This window comes from Podarcis pityusensis (genome assembly GCF_964106645.2).
Source record: "Podarcis pityusensis genome assembly, chromosome: 11".
Taxonomy (NCBI): Eukaryota; Metazoa; Chordata; class Lepidosauria; order Squamata; family Lacertidae; genus Podarcis; species Podarcis pityusensis.
In genome coordinates, this window is record NC_138036.1 from 15,747,035 (window position 1) to 15,765,521 (window position 18,487).

General features: G+C 44.2%; 1 protein-coding gene and 1 long non-coding RNA gene across 6 annotated transcripts in view; both read right to left on the bottom strand.

Annotated features, from left to right (window-relative positions):
* Window positions 1–1,550: 1,550 nt before the first annotated feature.
* PDZD2 (PDZ domain containing 2) overlaps window positions 1,551–18,487 on the bottom strand; it is a 237,416-nt gene continuing 220,479 nt past the window's right edge. For all 5 annotated transcript variants that reach the window (XM_080973358.1, XM_080973357.1, XM_080973359.1 and 2 more), the window contains 5 exons: window positions 17,735–17,852; window positions 12,314–12,415; window positions 11,016–11,280; window positions 9,162–9,296; window positions 1,551–6,971 (listed from right to left, as the gene is read on the bottom strand). In XM_080973358.1, the coding sequence (XP_080829484.1) occupies window positions 6,805–6,971; window positions 9,162–9,296; window positions 11,016–11,280; window positions 12,314–12,415; window positions 17,735–17,852 (787 nt within the window). In that variant the 3' untranslated portion in view covers window positions 1,551–6,804. The remainder of the gene's footprint in view (window positions 6,972–9,161; window positions 9,297–11,015; window positions 11,281–12,313; window positions 12,416–17,734; window positions 17,853–18,487) is intronic.
* Window positions 12,575–17,069, bottom strand: LOC308458811. Its single transcript, XR_013977690.1, has 2 exons — window positions 13,796–17,069; window positions 12,575–13,333 (listed from the first exon to the last, which is right to left on the bottom strand). It is a non-coding gene; the product is annotated as an uncharacterized lncRNA (long non-coding RNA).

Below are 18,487 nucleotides of genomic sequence, written 5' to 3' on the forward strand. Positions count from 1 at the left end.
GCAGCATCTTCCACCAATATATCTATGCCTTTGAACGGTATCAAATCCAAAAACAGCAACATCTGCACTCCAGATTTGCACAGCTGGATGTACTCTTCTAAGCCATTTGCAGATGATTGCATTCTTCCTGTAAAAATAGTACAAAATCTTTGAAGCTCGTAAGTTTAGACAGAGACCCCCCCTTTGAGTAGAAATGAGCCCAAGCTATGAGCATGCAATTGATCCACATTATCCCAAGTCCTTTGTGGTTACCAGAATCCTTGGGAATAAATATGTTAATATAGGTTGTTCAGATGGAGTAATGCATGAACATCATATTGTAATAACTACTCCAATATCTTTCTTATTTCCTATTATGTGTGGGTTAGGTGGGTGTTGAATGGATGTTAAATGGTCTAGATTTTCTCATTCTATGTGTTTGAGTATTTTGATCGTTCTGGATTATTATTCTGTGTTTCATATTCTCCACCAGAAAGAAAAACAGCAAGACATTAAGAGTGAGAACCTAGCCTTTGCTCCTTCAGTGCTCACTTTCTAAATGAATGGAATTTATGCAGGTACTGCATGGAACATCTTTATGGCCATGGGAGTGAACATTCTATTTCACAACACGAGAATACAAAATAAGACAAAAACAAACCAATAACGGCCCCTCCCACGAAACATGGGTTGAACCTAACCATAGTTAGTCTGGAGCTCAGACAAACTGAATTGTGGTTAACCACAAGTGGAAGCTTCCCATCTCGGTGTCTTGGCTGTGTAGGGGGCTAAGTTGGGGAGTATGCGAGCCCAAGGCCTGTAGCGGTTCAGGCACGTCACACTAAACCATGGTTTATTTTGATGAATGAATGTATTCATTGTCTGTTTACCTCACCTCAGTGAGAAAACAGTGACAGTAAGCAAGGAGAAGGTGTCTCTGCTTGTCTTGTCCTCTCTCTTTTGGTACCTGTATAGTTTGGCTTCAGAGGAAGACGGCAAGGGAAGGGAAAGGGGCAAAATTGACCAAATGGTGGTGGACTCATTTGGGGGGGAACTCAGCACTGCCCTACACCAGAAGTCCCCACACCAGCCAAGGCCAGGTGATGCCATATGGTTTGGTCCCTACTGCGAAAGGCAATTCAGACAATTGGATTGCAGGCTTGGCTGGTGAAGGAAATATGGCGATGCCAAGAAGTATTTCTCAATCTGGCTCTCCTGATGTTTTGGACTACATCTCCCATCATTCCTGACCATTGGCCACGCTGACTAGAGTTGGTGGGGCCTGTAGCTGAAGATATCTGAACAGGGCTGGGAATAGCTGATGTAAAAGCACGAAAGGAGCATATCCTCTGCCATAAGCGGTCGAAATGATACACGAATGAGCATATGTCTACAGGATAATTCAGACAATAAATTTCCTTGCCACTTATCAGAATAAGATTGGGCGCACAGAGTACTGTGAGGTACTTTGGTGTGACCCCGCAATCTCTCCAGCCTATAAGGCAAACAACATATTACAAACTTACAGCACATTTTAAATCATATCTCAACACATATAAAGAACAAATACCTACAGAAATAGTAAGCGTCATGTTTATTTTCAAAAAACCACTAAAAAAATGGGGTGAGGGGGAAGAGAAGGATTTGCTGAGATGCCGATTTACATAAAGGGGGCAAAGCAAGTTTTGGAAAATGTACTCTATTTCCTATTATTGCACTTCTCTTATTACAACAAGGCATTTTAAAAATGTTCGCAACATGAATGATATATTTATATAAATAATGGTGCCAATATACAATATCATACAATCGTGTGTTACACTTAAAAAAAACACACACACAAACACCCCACACAAATGTAGATAAAAATTGTGGTCTCTTTCCCCCCCAGAAAACAGATGAGGTGATAAACCTGTGTCTAGATGGGACTATTTCAGATCATGGGTGGTGGGGAATCACACTGCCAAATGCCTCAAAAGCCTCTGTAAGTAGAAAAATAAGGTGTCAGGGAGATGACTAGGCTAGCACACTTCTTGCTTGACATCTACATTTCTATCTGCAGGGAATATTTTTGTATGGAAGAGCGATCAGTCATACGACCTTCCCAGCTGCAGTCTAAAGCGGTAGAATCCAGAAACAGGTTTGCTATCTCATTTGTTGCTTTGTGTGACCAGGCCTGTGATTTTGGTTTCTTACATCTTTCACCTTTATTTTCATGTACTGCACAAATCAATTTTGTTATCTTTCTAAAAGATGAAGATTTGTAGCATCTGATTAATTCTTTCCTTGCGAAACTGGTTCATCAGAAGGCAGGTTTCTTATGACATGAAGAATGTGTATTCCACACAGCTTCTGAGAAATAATGAAATACTCATTTCAGCTTGCTTGAATTGGGGGGGCATCCAGAGATTTTTACGATCCATCAAAAAGTATTATTATGACATCGAGTTAAAAGCTCAACAGTAACAAGTCATTTATATCTAGAACAAGTTAATGGATCAGCATAGAAATTTAATTAATCATAACTTTTAAATCGCAGTCAGCATTTTATTACGTAATCCTCTTGTTTAGTGTAGGCTTTTATATAACAGACAGGAAATGCAAGATGGTATGTAAACTATTTGACTATTTTCTGAATAATGCTCTTGAAATCACTCATACTCCCAAAGAAACGTTTCCAAAATTACAAGATATTATGCCTCAATTTCTGGATGAACATCAAATTCCTGTTGGTGAAACCTCATATGTAACACCTTCCTAATTTAAATGCATATCGATTATGGAGGTGGTGTTTGAATAAACCTTAAGGATTGAGGTGGGGGCAAGTGACAATTCTGAGAAGAAGCCCATTGCAATGGTTTAGCCGTTTGGAAAATATCAATAGTGTAAAATCTGTATCTCCAGATCTCCTAGGTTCCATCTCTTTGGCATCTCCTCTGCTTCACATGCAGACATTGTCAAGGAAATTGAAGGCAGGCACCTGATTGGAGCAGAAAGTGGTGTCAAGAGATTGGGGTTACTCAATGGGGCCTGGGAGTGACAGGAAGATGACAGAAGGGCATAGGAGACTGAAGAGAGGCAATAAGAAGATCTGCAATATTTCTACAACATCCTTGCTAATGCAACTTGCTGCCTCTTTGCTAGTCATCACATATGTACGCCAGACCATAATAAGGGACCAGATCCCTGGTATGCTTTCTATATATATAGGGATGCTAACAATGTTCACCAAGCAGTGTGTAAGATTTACAACTTGCACAGAGCTCTCCCTGAGGCTGGCTTGGTTTCATTTTGCTTCAAGGGGAATGAAATTAAGCTCTACTCAAAGTCTATTTTCCGCCTCAAGAGTTGTAACGGAGAAAACATGCAAGACTCGAATGCATCGCCTGCCTGATGCCATTCTGGCAAACGTATGTATTCAGATAAATACATAAAATAAAACCACACAGAGTAAGGCTGGAATGGCCTGAGATAGACTCTCTCTCTCCCATCACAAATACTGAAGATGTTTGTATTTTTAAAAGAAAGAATGAAGCATTGTCTCCTTTTGGAATTTTGACTCTATATCCCCTGACATTGACACAGCAATTTAAGGCAATCCCTGACGCTAACACAGCAATTTAAAGAGCAAACCATTATTTAATAAATTTGATCTCCAGTATTATTTATATGCCGTCTTTCAGGGCAAAGGCTTCCCCAAACTAATTTCTCAAGGAAATTATGTTGACACCTTTTTCAACCGCACCTGCTATCTATACATTAAAGCAGGGGTCAGCAAACATTTTCAGCAGGGGGCCAGTCCACTGTCCCTCAGACCTTGTGGGGGGCCAGACAATATTAAAAGAAAAAGAACAAATTCCTATGCCCCACAAATAACCCAGAGATGCATTTTAAATAAAATGACACATTCTATTCATGTAAAAACACACTGATTCTCGGACTGCCCGCGAGCTGGGTTTAGAAGGCGATTGGGCCGGATCCAGCCCCCAGGCCTTAGTTTGCCTACCCATACATTAAAGACTATCTCAATCTCCCATATTTGATCAAAATTATCTGTCAGAATGACATGTGCTTTGACTATGGATTAAATATTCAGCATCAGTGCATGTGATGCTCTGAGGAGTGTTTGTTTTTTAGGGAATTTCAAACTATACATCTGTCATAAAAATTCATGGGTGGTGGAGGGGGAACCCCAATAACTGGTGGACCTGAATAGGGTGCCCATATCCAGTTCAATGAACCCCGGTGAGCACTGTGATGCAGTGACAGATACAGCCACATTTCCTATATATGTAGAAGTCTGCCTCCACGTGTGGATCTCACTTGCTCGACTGGGGAAACGAGATTTAAGTGCCTTCCCAGTATCTGTTTCAACAAATGCAGCAATTGTGCTTATAGATGTATAGAAAACCACTTAAAACCAACACTTAAGAATGGAAGCAGCAGAAAATACGGTCACTCAGAATTTACAGGTGAATTTACACCCATAATGCAAATGTTTTCTCATCTTTTGTTTCCTTCCGGTTATCCAAACTCTGGGGGCCTATCCTTCCGGTGACTTCACCCCAGAAAGTACTTGTTAATGCAATTTTTTTCAGACAGGCAAAAACATTCCAGTTAGGGCCAGTAGGGGAGTGTAGCTGGGGATGAGTTGTGGCGTGAGGAAATTCCCAAGGGCCAGACAGAGAGAGGCTCTGAGGGCCACATATAGGGCTGAGTTTCCCCATCCTTGATAAGGAGGAAATTTACCATGGCGGGAGTTCCAATTCTTCCGAAAACCAGACCATCTACTTTCTAGCTATCTAATTAGATGCCAATAGGTTTGAAAACTAGGATCATAAACTCTGAATACTGAAAGAATACAATTTATGGTGTGTTCTTCTAGAAAACTACCAATTGCCTGGAACATTTTCTCCCTAGACATATTGCTTTCTGTGGCTTTCTCCAGTGTGAATTGAGTTATAGTGGCTTAATCCTAAGAGCTGAATGCATTCATATAAGTATTCAGAACCACCCCCCCCCCAAGAATTCTCACTTCTATGGTGGAAAAAAAACCACACCACACTTGCAGTTCTGGTTTTAACCCAGTTGTTCTTTGCTTTTGTTCATTGTTTGTCTTTATGTTGTTGTTTTTGAAAACTCTATAAATGCATCTTTTTTAAAAAAAATTGTATGCTTGCTTCAAGCCATTTTGAGGAGGAACACTCAAAGAAACACCACTTAAAAGAACAGGGAGATTGTCTCAAACATAATAGACAAACGCTTGACCCACAAGTCAGCTGAAATCAAAACAACATGGTACAGCTACAAAATCCCTGTTGTAAAAAAAAACAGGGCAGGTTTCATCTGTTAGGGTGCTATTTGACTAAGTTTTAGTCAGAGTACGCCCACTAACATAAACATAGCTAAATTAAGCCCAGTCATTTCAGCGGGCCTACTCTTGAGGAAAACTTAGTTGAATACCACCCCCTAGCTTGCTAAGTGTAAAAATACCCAGGACAGACACACAATTCACCATCTTGACTTTTTTAAAACATTACCCAAACTTGCTAAAGTACTGTACGCTTTCCCAATAAATAGTTTACCAGTTATAAAAGTCGTGTTGTGTGTTGTTCGTTGAGCACTGAGTGAAACTCCAGCAGCTTAGCAAGGAAAGTGAGGCAGAGATTGTCACTTAAGCTTGAAATGCCTTCATGGCTTGCGGCTCCCGTATGAACATATGGAACTTCCTCATACCAAAATCAGATTGTTGGTCCATATAGCCCCAGCACTGCTTGCTCGGACTGGCAGCAACTCCCCAGGGTCCCAGGCACAGTTGTCCAGAGACTGTGGCACCCAAAATCCTTGGAACTGGCAAACGCCAGCAGCTGAATCTGGAAGCTAAACTATGTGTTTCACTTATTTCCTTACACACGAATGCCATGTCTTTCTTTAGACATGGAACCCAAGATGATGCTGTTGCTAGGTGGTCATGCACCCAAGCGGTCCCCAGACCTGCTTAGCTGCAGCATGACAGTAGCTTCATGTGCCTTGAGACCGTATCCTGGTATTTCCTCAGAGAGCCACAGGCTGTCTCCCTAGAGCACTGAGAACCATTTTTCCAAGTAATAGTTGGGTGGACCCAAAGGGGACATTTGAATCCTTTAACCGTAGCAAGAAGAAACCAGATACAAATCATATTGCAAATTGTGCTCTGCCAAGCTTTCCCATGCAACCTATGCAAAGTACCGTTTATTGCACCATCTATGTAGTGAATCCAAAGTGCAGTAATTGATTGATAAAATGATAGGTTTGTTTCGCAGTCAAGCAGCCTGACTTCCACCCATAGTCCACCCAGATGTGTGAGCTTGGTTGGGGGTTGTCCAGGCAATGCGGCAGCTGCACTCTGCACGTGCTCCGTGGCAGTCTTTTTCGCTTCATGTAATCTCAGGCAGATCGGAGCTTGCGTTGAAAACAGATTCCAAGACTGATTTCAACAGCTTTGCTCCGGTGCAACTCCAAACAGGTGACTGATGGAGCTGGTCTTGAGGAAGACAGGAAGGAGATTCAGATCAACAGAAGTCCATGCAGCCAATAATAATAATACTGGGGTTAGTGGTGGTGGAGGAAATGATGCCATTTATAAAACACTGGTGCATTCGCTGGGATACGTTCCTGGCTCACGTATCTTGATGTTCCTTGGCTGATTTTAGCAGTCTGACACAGAACAACGCCACTGAATCAACAAGGCTCAGCACTTGCAATGCGTTTGTAATGGTTCCATCGCACACAACCTGGAAGGGTGTGCCACAAAGGTAAGTTTAGGTTAACAAGTTTCAATGCCCATCATACTGGAGGCTGATGCTTTCTGATAAGCAACTGGACAGGTCCCTCTGGGACAGATTTAATGATGTTCCAAGCATCGTAATGCATGAGTCCAAGTAAGGATTTCCCACCAATGGCCAGGATTTCATCGCCGGCTTCCAGTTTTCCTGCTTGTTCTGCAGCGCCACCTGTTGGGGGAAAGAAATGAAAGTTAGGACCAAAGAGCCGAAGCGCAGAAGAACCTCACAGTCAAACACAATTCAATTTTGATTTCCAAGACTCAGCTCTGCAGTAAAATTCCATTCCAATTTGCCCAATAGCAGAAGTTCACTCTGGTTCCTGAGACTATATTGGACTTCAGTTTCTGGCCATCATTCCTAAAACACTTCTAAAGTTGCAAAGTGTGCTGCAGTCCGCAACCACAGGAAACTTTCAAGGCTAGCCTCTTTTATCCTCAGTTTCCAAAGCTTGAGGACAGGGACTTGCCTAAGGCCAGGCAGGGAAAAGGGAAACAACTTTCAAGCTGGAGATGAACAAAAAATATCCTGAGGACAGCAAAGAAGCCCAGCCAGGATGGGGTGAGTAACTGAAAGGGTAAAAAGGTAAAGGTAAAGGGACCCCTGACCATTAGGTCCAGTCGTGGCCGACTCTGGGGTTGCGGCGCTCATCTCGCTTTGTTGGCCAACAAAGTACAGTTTCCGGGTCATGTGGCCAGCATGACTAAGCCACTTCTGGTGAACCAGAGCGGCACACAGAAACGCCGTTTACCTTCCCGCCGGAGCGGTACCTATTTATCTACTTGCACTTTGACATGCTTTCGAACTGCTAGGTTGGCAGGAGCAGGGACCAAGCAATGGGAGCTCACCCCGTCGCGGGGATTCGAACTGCCAACCTTCTAATCGGCAAGTCCTAGGCTCTGTGCTTTAACCCACAGTGCCACCCACGTCCCAACTGAAAGGGAAGGAGGACCAAAAATTCCAGCCTGTCCCTGCTTGAACATATCAACCTGCTTTTAGTTTGGTGCAGCTCTGCTTTGAGGTGAGTCAAACCTGAAATGGCTTGCACCCACCTCACTCCTCCTCCCTGCCAGCCATCACGCGCTTCTCCAAGGAAGAAAATGTAGAAACAGGTTTAAAGAGACCAGTTCTCTTGGCCCCCATGCCACCCTGGTGTCTCCCACCCCCAGGAAAGTTTACTGGCAGCTGCAGCAGATGGCGGTGCTTTGCTTTCATTTATATTTCTACTAGGGTGGTGAGGATTGCTGCAAAGCACTGGTTGAGGGTACAACTGCCCACTGTTTTTTTTGCAGGTAGTACGGGTAATTCCACACCTCATTTGTTTACACCGCCTTTCTCTGACTCAGCTGCTGATTTCCATGGATTATGTTATATCACTTAATTTCACAGAATCATAGAATTGTAGAGTTGGAAGGGACCCTGAGGGCAAAGTAATTCAATGCCCTATAATGCAGGAATCTCAACTAAAGCATCCATGACAGATGGCCATCCTACGTCTGCTCACAAACCTCCAAGGAAAGAGAGTCCACAACATCCCGAGGGAGTCTGTTCCACTGTTTTGTGGCTTAGGGCCCTCCTATTTATGGGCCCTAAGCTAGTCAGATTATCCTCCGCCCGGGCCTTCTCAGTGATGGCTCCGACCTGGTGGCATGCTCTGTCCCATGAGACCAGGGCCCTGCAGGATTTAACCTCCTTCCGGAGGGCCTGTAAGACAGAGCTATTCCGCCTGGCTTTCAATCTGAATTTAGCCTGATCTTTTATTCCCCTTTCTTCCCTCCTCCTCCCCTTTTTATGAAGATTACCCGCTCTGGGATCCCACAGCTAATTCTCCCCTGGCCTTCTCACTGGCCCAAATAGGACTAATTTAGCCAGCTAGCCCTGGTGATCATCTAATGTTTTTTGGATGGATTTTCCCCTAAATTGAACTTTGAATTTATTGTTATTCACGCTTTTATACTGTATTTTATGCTGTTTTTTGTTGTATCACAATTAAGTGTTTTAAATTTGTTGTTAGCCGCCCTGAGCCCGGTTTTCTGAACCGGGAAGGGCGGGGTATAAATAAATTTTTATTATTATTATTATTATTATTATTATTATTATTATCTGATTGACGAAGAAATCATGCATGCCTACTCTACATTTGACTTCAGTGAGATTTACTCCCAAGTAAGTTTGTATGGGATTGCTGCACGTGTCAGTTTGTGTCACGTGTCACGTGTCTGTCTGGAAACAAAAGCAGAGCCTCAGAGCAACCGTACGCAGCTGATTGCGGAAGGTATTGTTACTCCCCTCTAAAAAGAGAGGCAAGACTATGCCTACAGAAAAGAAAACAGAAACTTTGGAAAGCGGTTTTCCAAGTACCTTTAAAAATCCTCTTGATGAGCAAAGGTCTGTCTCCTGAGATTGAAGCTTTCCCCCCATCCAGGCTGAATCCCAAGCCAGCAGAAGTCTTCAGAAGTTCGACACAAATGGCTTCGCCCAGCTCTCCATTTGTACCTTTGGGGTGGAGGGAAACATGTAAAGAACATTAACTCTGCTTTGTTCTAATGTCCAAGTTTTGGGTTGCCACCAGGACAGGGAGGTCATGCCAAAAGGGAATGCATGAGGTAGTCTTTAACAAAGCAGCGCAAGTCTCCTTATTTCCCAGCCCCTTGGGAGGCATAAAAGATCATTCACAGTCTCTCATACCCTGTGTTATTTCCATTCCTTGGAATTGTGAAACTGCTGGACGCAACGTTGGGATTCTTTCTGGCAATTGGCATGGAGCTCCAGCTATTTTGCTGGAATGGTTTGATCTTGGATTGCAAGAATGTGTGTAAATCCAAATACTTTTGTCTCTGGGAGCGAGGCTCCAAAATGCTCATATTCACTACATTATTTGCAAACCGGCATCTGAGAGGCCTGATCTGATTTCCAGTTGGTCAAAGTGGAAACCGACCAGTTCAGCTCCACGTTGGTTTGACGAGGCCTGGAACTCCTAAGCACCTATCGACCCGACTGTGAGAACATCTTAAAATGCGGTTTGGGTTCCAAAGAGTCCAAATTAAAACTCAAGTTTTTCACTTGCTCAATCCAAGTTCATAAATGCCCACCCGCAAACCCACTGGTTCTTCTTTGGTGTGAATTAATCCAGTTACTGTGCAACTGGCTCCAGGTTTTGGAGGGCCCTTGTGTAGACGCCCCTTATCGCCCACCATAGGTCTTCCTCCCCCGAAAACCTGGAGTATTTTTTATTACTACTAGCTGCTTGCTTGTCAGGCAGACAGCCAATGACAGACCCTCCAAGTGTCCCCATTTTCCAGAAACAGTCCCAGATTTACAGAAGTCATCCTGGTTTCTGATTTGATCCCAGAATGTCCCGCTTTTCCTCAAAAGGTAAAGGGACCCCTGATCATTAGGTCCAGTTGTGGCTGACTCTGGGGTTGCGGCACTCATTTTACTTTATTGGCCGAGGGAGCCAGCGTACAGCTTCCAGGTCATGTGGCCAGCATGACTAAGCCGCTTCTGGTGAACCAGAGCAGCACACGGAAACGCCGTTTACCTTCCCGCTGGAGCAGTACCTATTTATCTACTTGCACTTTGACGTGCTTTCGAACTGCTAGGTTGGCAGGAGCAGGGACCGAGCAACGGGAGCTCACCCCGTTGCAGGGATTCGAACCGCCGACCTTCTGATAGGCAAGTCCTAGGCTCTGTGGTTTAACCCACAGCGCCACCCGCGTCCCCGCTTTTCCTTAGGTGTCCCTATTTTCATCAAAGAAATGTTGGGGGGGGGTATGGAGCTATCTGACCCCCCAAGCCATGGAGATAAGTAACCACAGAACATTTAGCAGACATCTGAGGGCAGCCCTGTATAGAGAAGGCTTTTAAAAAATAATAATAATGCTTCATTATGTTTTTGTATATGCCGGAAGCTGCCCAGAGTGGTTGGGGCGACCCAGTCAGTTGGATAGGTTACAAATAATAACATTATTATAATTATTATTATAAAAGGAAGTATGGGTGATCCCTAAGAGGTAAGCCAGGCATAGGTAAACTCAGCCCTCCAGATGTTTTGGGACTACAACTCCCATCATCCCTAGCTAACAGGACCAGTGGTCAGAGATGATGGGAATTGTAGTCTCAAAACATCTGGAGGGCCGAGTTTGCCTATGCCTGAGGTAAGCGAAGAGGCCAGCAGTTGGCATTGGTGAACTCTGCATTGAACCAAGAGTGTACCTGTTGCTCTTCCCGCTGTTGCAGTTACTAAGGATTTCCTGCCAGGCGTTGAGGTTTCAGACCCGGCAGGAGACAGCTTTTCTCCGCCTCTCTCCTTCTTGATGACGACAACGGCGTATTTGTGGAGCCTGGCTTGGTGAAGAGCGTTGAGTACATCCCCGTGCACAGAACCCGCAAGACAGATGCCGTTGATGGAAAGAATGTGGTCCCCTCGGCGGATGATTCCTTCCTGGGATGCCACCCCCTTTGAGAAAACCCGGTGGACCTTCAAGAAGATAACATTGCGGTGAAGGTCATCAGCCAAGTAAAAGAACTGTAAGTTGTTTAACACAGCAACTGATTGATTTGATAGAATGACTTGAACCCAAATAAATACGGACAGGGCTTCAGCAGAGGTGCCGTTTGGAGCTATTGGGAGGAAGTGTGAATTTAATAAACTGAATCTAATACTCTTTAGTAAGAAAAGCCAACCTTGGCATGTTCTTTTTCACCTCCTACATTGAGCTCAAACTTGCTAAACAAATATACAATTAATTCTCAGTCCCCACTGTTTAAAATCTCCCAAATTAATAGCTAAATATGTAGCTAACAATCTACTTAGTCAAGGCTGGCAGTCCAGCTTACTGCATAGAATTCCTAGTACAAGTATATGCAGACATCTCCGAAACAAGCAATGATGTTTTTAAAAACTTGCCAGCAGTGCTGACTCGGACTAAAGGTAAATCTAGCCTAGCATTGTGTCTCCAACGGCGGCAGGCAAGATGTCTCTGGGAAGATCACAAGCAAGCCATAACAGGAATAACCCTCCCCATCGTTGTGGGGCTATTTAATGGATTATTTCTCGCGGCACACTAGAAGGCGTTTTCTCATGGTGCATTGGTGCCCCAAAACAGGGAATCACTTGGTTCCTTCCAGCTCTATGATTCTGTGTTGAGATTCCTGAATTGCAGGGGGGTTGGACTAGATGACCGCTGGGGTCCCTTCCCCAACTCTTACAATTTTACGATTCTGCTGGAATCATAAAAAAAATATCAGTGGGAGCCGATACCAGGGGCCCTGATCATTCAGATGTGTGGTTTAAGGCTACCCCTGGCGTTCCTCTTTGGCAACCTTGTGTGCATCAGGGTTTATTTGGCACCCGGGCCCATTTCCCTCTCTGATCGCATTAGCAGATGGTACTCAGAAATGATGCAAGCAGCCGTTCACAACAGGGCTTTATGGCTGATAAATGAGCACTTGATCTGATTTCCAGCTGGCTTTGCAACCCACTTATGAGAAAAGATGCAGTCACCACTTACGATGATTGATTTCTGTTCCAGGTCTACTCCTCCAGCAACGCTAAATCCCAGGCCAGACCCTTCCTCTTTATTCAAGACTACAAAGAGAACGTCTTCTTTGCTCTGACAAAAAAGACAAAAGAAGAAAAACATCCTAAAGTTAAAAACTCGGGAGAAATATTCACAAACGTGATGAGAACAGACCCATGTTTATAGAAGTTCTTCCTGGGTGATATTTTTTTTTCCTTTTTTGAATTAGACTGTAAAGGGTTTTTTTAAAAAAAAAAATGAAAATAGCTATACTTTCAAAATACTAAAGGAGTTCTGGAAAGACTGGGAAAGACATTCTGAGTTTATTTATGCTGCAAGGAAATCACAAAAAGTCAACTAAACCAGGATTCGGTTTGAGCTACGCCTTCTCAGGGGTTAACCCTAGAACCAAATTTAATGCCATGGCCCAGCCATGTTTTAACAATAAACATGCAACAGGCCATTCCAATGGCTTCCAGCCTTAATATTATGAAGATATTTTACTACTGCCAATTTTATTTGTTGCCTTAACTTTTAAAAACCATTGCAATTTCATAGTTGTGTTTCGTTTTAATTGTTCCACGGCTATTGGGTTGTATCCAATGGTGGCTTTGCCATAGCCCAGGAGCAAGGAACCGTCAGGCCACAGAGCCATTTCCTGGACTTATCCCTCACTGGTGGCAATCCAAAGAGGACCACAAAATTGCCAGCCTTGGAAGCCTCTTTTGAGTGGTAGCTGAAAAGAGCATCGCGAGCACTCGAGGAGACTGGGAATGAGAAGAAAAGAGGTGCTCTGTCACCTCTTTGCATCTGCCGCCCAAGGCGGATATCTCAATCTGCCTAATGGTAGGTTGGCCATGGAGGAGGAAGCAGGAGATGGCTGGTTCCTTCTGATCACCTGGCCTCCTGGAAAGGGAAATTCTGCTCAGAGATTTCCAACCCCTTTGACTGGAAGGTTATGCACTTCCTCCTGGGACTGGCTTAAACCTGTTGGTACAGCAAGAATGGAGCCTGTGGCGTTCGCACGGAGTCCCCGGTCATCTCACGGACTATTGACCCGTACACCACTAATCCGCTGCCACCAACCAGGTCCTCCCTGGTAAATTCACTTTAGTCTCAGTCAGCTTTTCAATTAATAAAGAAGAGTGTATTTTATTTCAGACACAAACAAAACTTTTACAGCATTCCAAACGTCGTTGCTCTTTACTTTCTTAGTCTTATTTTCCTCTCTCTATCTCTTCTACCTCCCCACACTCAAGAAATCACTGCCCTAACTGTCTCTCTATTACCAACTGCCTTTCCCAACCAGCCAACCCACGAAATCCAACCATCTACTCACCCACAACTCGCAACAAACTCCTCCCAGAACTAGTTTTATAGACCCACTGACTCCACCCCCCTGGGTCCTGTCTGTGCAACCCACTTAACTATTTCCCCTCCAGCACTCTCTCATATATGTTAACGTCACAGAGCCAATCACTGATTCCAGAGAGGTCCCAGTTTTGAGTTTACAGGACGTGGCAGGACAGGAGGCCCCCAGCAAGCGGTACCTGCCTAACTGCGCCAACAGAGCTTTAGATGAATTTAGAAGTTGACGATCATCCTACTGTAGACTAAGCGCCAGTGCTACAGATTGCATAATGTTTTCCAGCCTTTGTGCCACTTTGGACTTAAGAGCAGATGTGAGAAAGTATGCAGACACAGACCGTGTTCCAAGAAGCATTTCAGTTTCATAAATATTTGAGTTCTTGGATTTTACAAACCGGCATGAATAAATAATCTCTCTACAGATTCCATGTGAAAACACTTAAAAGTGCATTTGATTACTTTTGGCTGGGAACAAAACCCAGTCTTCGTATTTCTGCAAAACTCGCCAAACCCACCTGGCTCAGCTCAACTCGTGGGACTAACAAGCTCTAACCAGGTACCGGAATAGAAGAAAGGAGTTCTGGGAGGTCTCCTTCTCCCAGGATTCCTCTTACCTGGACCTACAGCCCAGATCAGGGGCCCGAAGCCTACACAAGGGATACAGACTTGGAGGCAAATGGAAGTTGGGGCTGGGCTGGGCAGACCACAATTGTGGTTGTTTTCAAAAGCTTGTGTACTCAGTTGAAAAAACAGAGTTTGCACAACCATTATTGAGGTATTAAAGGCACCAGCAAGCAGACTTCTATGTAGCTTTATGCAAAGGTCTTGTGAAATTCTACCTCTGCAAATTACCAGGCCTGGAAAATTGCTAGTAGTCCAGTTATTTTCCTGATGTGGTAACTTAATATCTTACCAAGTGGGGTAAGTGAGGTGGCCACCCTCAGACAGGTGATTTGGGGTGACTTGAAATGGTGGCGAACCCGTTAGTTATTTATTATTGTAGCAAGTGCGGTAATTTGGAGACACTCCCTTACAAAAGACATTGGGGGGTGAGTGTTTGGAGATGATCCCTGTAGAATGGTATGAAGGGCTGAAGCCTGGTTAGCTCTGAGAGATCCAGCAGAAAATGACCGCTTACCCCTTTCATGGGTGGGCGGCAGCTGCGACCCCTCACATTCAGCCACTACCCCAGGCAACAATATTACATATGCCTGGCTGGTCATCAGACTGTTTGGGGATTTCCCTGGGCTGGCCAGTCAGTGGGACAAATTTGCCTGCCAACAAAAAAAAAAATTAAACTGGCCAATCAGAGGCCCCACCTGGTGGGCAGTGCCTTGCTGGCTGACTGGGCCTGGGCTGCTCTCATAAAAGCCAGATATACTAGACCTATTCAGTGCAGTTGGCAGAAGAACAAACCCTCTCTCCCTTCCTTATCGTCTATTAGATTCCAGGTCAATCATTTATCATGTATCAGGTACACCAACTCCTAGGGGCTGAGACAGTTTTGCTCCTCTACCCCCTGGCTCCCCATGGCATTGCATAACATCGCACTTGGGTCCCCTCAATCCTCTTAAGAAGATGTCACCTCTGTCATGTATCCTAACGTGTTTTAACTTTGCTTGTTCCTTTCATCCTCTATGTTTAGCCAAGATTTGATCCCTTGCGTTTCGCAACCTTTCTATGGTTGTCAATAGCTGGGAAGGAATTTCATTGGCCGGTCTAGAGGTTTTGCCTTTCCTCATACAAACTGTCACAACCTTTGGCAGTTAAGGCATTGGGTGGAACCCTAGTCTTCAGCCTTGGGGTGAAGCGGTGCACCACCTTGTCCAGAACCAGCAGCATACTCAGGGTACCCCATTAAAGGGTTCTCGGTGGATGTCTCTGTCCGGAAGCCAAGCGTAGGGCAGTTGGGCCATAGAGCTTCCAGCAGCAACCTTAGGATGGCCACCTAAGTAGATCGACGTTTTGGGGAGGCCATAATCCTTGGCACAACCCTGAATAAGTTTCAGCCCTCCAGCAGAAGTCTGGAACAGATATACACCCAATGCCTGAGCCAAAATTCCACCTACATCTGCAGTCAATAAAGTTGTGGCCACTTTGAACCCAGATGGTTGTCTGCTTGGTTCTGTTTTAACACACCTTACAGGGGAGGGTGGAGCTGCGACTGGGACCACAACTAGTGTCTGTTGTAGCTTCTCCTGAATAAAACCTCCATGTTAACTATTAACTCTGCATATTGGACCCAGACGTATTACACTTATTATTGCATGTTTACTGCCAGGGAGAGGAAGAGGTGCTTGTGGGATTTTCTTTCTCAGATGCCAAAATAACGTGGCTGGCCTTGGGTAGCATGCAACTCAACTTTCAGTGGTGCTGGTGGCTGTAGTCTCATTTGATGCCTCAGGCAGCAAAATGTCTTGAGCCAGCCCTCTTAGCAAGGGACTGGCTTTCAGCCAAATTCGCATCACTTGCAACCTCCCTGTTTCACTCAAAATCCCTTAACTGTTCTTCTGATGTTAAGAGTCCCACCACAAGGCTCTATTACATACACTCCAATGTAACAAACATAGCTAGGCGCTGAGATTCTGCTCTCTGGGTGAATTCATTTTTTAAAAAGGAAAAAAGCCCTTGTGAGCCAGATGTTTGGTGGTTTAGGATCAAAAACTTGCAGCCCAAGAAGAGCTACTGGAGGATTCAAATCTTTGCCCAAGTGTAGCAGTGCGTATAATGTGAGCACTGATGGATCCCCTGCATGGATTTCTAGAGCAGCCCTTTTAAATATGGGATTGTTAAATATTTCAAATGTTAAGAGTGGGAAGAAAGAAGATGCCCTTCAAATAAACCAAAGGAATTTATAGCAGACATATTAAATCGGCGAAATTCTGAGCTAGTCGCAGAGTCGTTAATGGTACAAGATGGTCAATAAGAATGAGGAAAATATCAGTTCTTCAGTTTCCAATCTGAGTCTTTCGTGGCTCGTATGAATGTTGCAAAAAACTGATTATCACCCAGTGCGTAAGAAGGAGGCATCGGCACACTCAGGGCAACACCAAAGTTTGAAGGACTGGGTGGGGGGATCCTAAGCGAGGGGAACTTAAGGGAAGAGGGAACCCCAAAAAACAACTTAATGGGACACAAAATGTTCGCGCTCTCTCTCTCTCTCTCTCTCTCTCTCTCTCTCTCTCTCACACACACACACACACACAAAATCCCTGCCAACTGGATGGGAGGGGGAATGAAACAGAGATAGCTCAGTTGGTTAGATCATGGTGTTGATAACATCAAGGTTGCAGGTTCAATCCCCATAAGGGACAGCTGCATATTCCTGCATTTCCTTTTGTACATCGTTACTGTTATTAAATGATTGAAAATTCAGAATTAAAAACTATTAGAACGTATTAAATTCACAAGAATGACATGTGAATGTTTTAACATGTTAAATACACGAGAATAACATGTGGCATGTTATTTTCACCACTACATGCATTCGTATGCACATCTTGCACTAGTATGTGTGTTTTCATACCCCTTACTTGGCTTTAGTTTGCACTGCATTGCAAAATTCAGCAATTTTTCGAAAGATTACTCCGTTTCAGTTCATTAGAAAGTGCAAATTAGGCAAGTTTCTCCTTAAATGCAAATTGAATCAAATTCCCACTGTTTCCCTAATATTAGCATAAGGAATATGGTGGTCAGGGTGACAAAGCAGCAGCTACTGGGAACAGGAGGCAGGCAAAACTGACCATGAACCCAGAGTAACTGACTAGCCACAAGGAGCTTGGCTGATCACCTGTGCAATAGCAGCAGGGCCTCTCTTGTGGAAACGTTGCTCCAAATTGGCTACTGGGATCTTGGGAGCCTTTTTAAATATTTTTTAATCCTCAAGAATCTATCTGGTGCCGAAACACCAACAAATTACCTCTTTTTCTTCCTATGCAAGATTTAAAAATATATATGAAAGATCTCAATCTGCCTTTAAGCAATACTAAGTTTTTCCACAAATAAGTTAAAAATATTGGCCATTTTGATCTTGTGTAGGCTTACCTCAGCTTGTGCTTTGGCCTCTCGGAGTAAAGAAGGAAGGTCGCATTTTGTCGTCACTGAAGAAAGAACCGACTGCAATTTCTGCTGATCCAGAGTGGAGACAAGGAGTTGATCCAAGCTAAAATATGCAAGTGCAAAAAAGGGTACTCTGGATGAGACTGCATAATGGTGTAAGAGAAAGAGAAATTTCTATTCCCAAAGGAGGAAATGGCCAGGAGTTAAGACATTTGCATTGTCCTGCAAAATCTGGTTCGGAGGAGCAATACTGAGTCAGGCTATATTGTTCCTCCTAGCTAAGTACCATATTTTTCGCTCTATAAGATGCACCAGACCATAAGACGCACCTAGTTTTTGGAGGAGGAAAACAAGAAAAAATAATATTCTGAATCTCAGAAGCTAGAACAGCAAGAGGGATAGCTGCACAGCGATCCCTCTTGCTCTTCTGGCTTCTGGGATAGCTGTGCAGCCTGTATTTGCTCCATAAGACGCACACACATTTCCCCTTACATTTTGGGAGGGAAAATGTGAGTCTTATAGAGCAAAAAATTCAGTATTTTCTACACCAACTGGCAGCAGCTGTCCAGAGAGGAATCTTCTCCTGGTCCTGCTTGGAGGTGTCGGGAATCGAACCCAGGACTTGCTGCATGCAAAGCATGCGCTCTGCCACTGTGCTACAGCAATTCCTCAAGATGGAGTTGTGGCAGGGAAGGAGACGTGGTGAGCTAAGGGAGAGGGAGAAATAGAAAAAGCGCT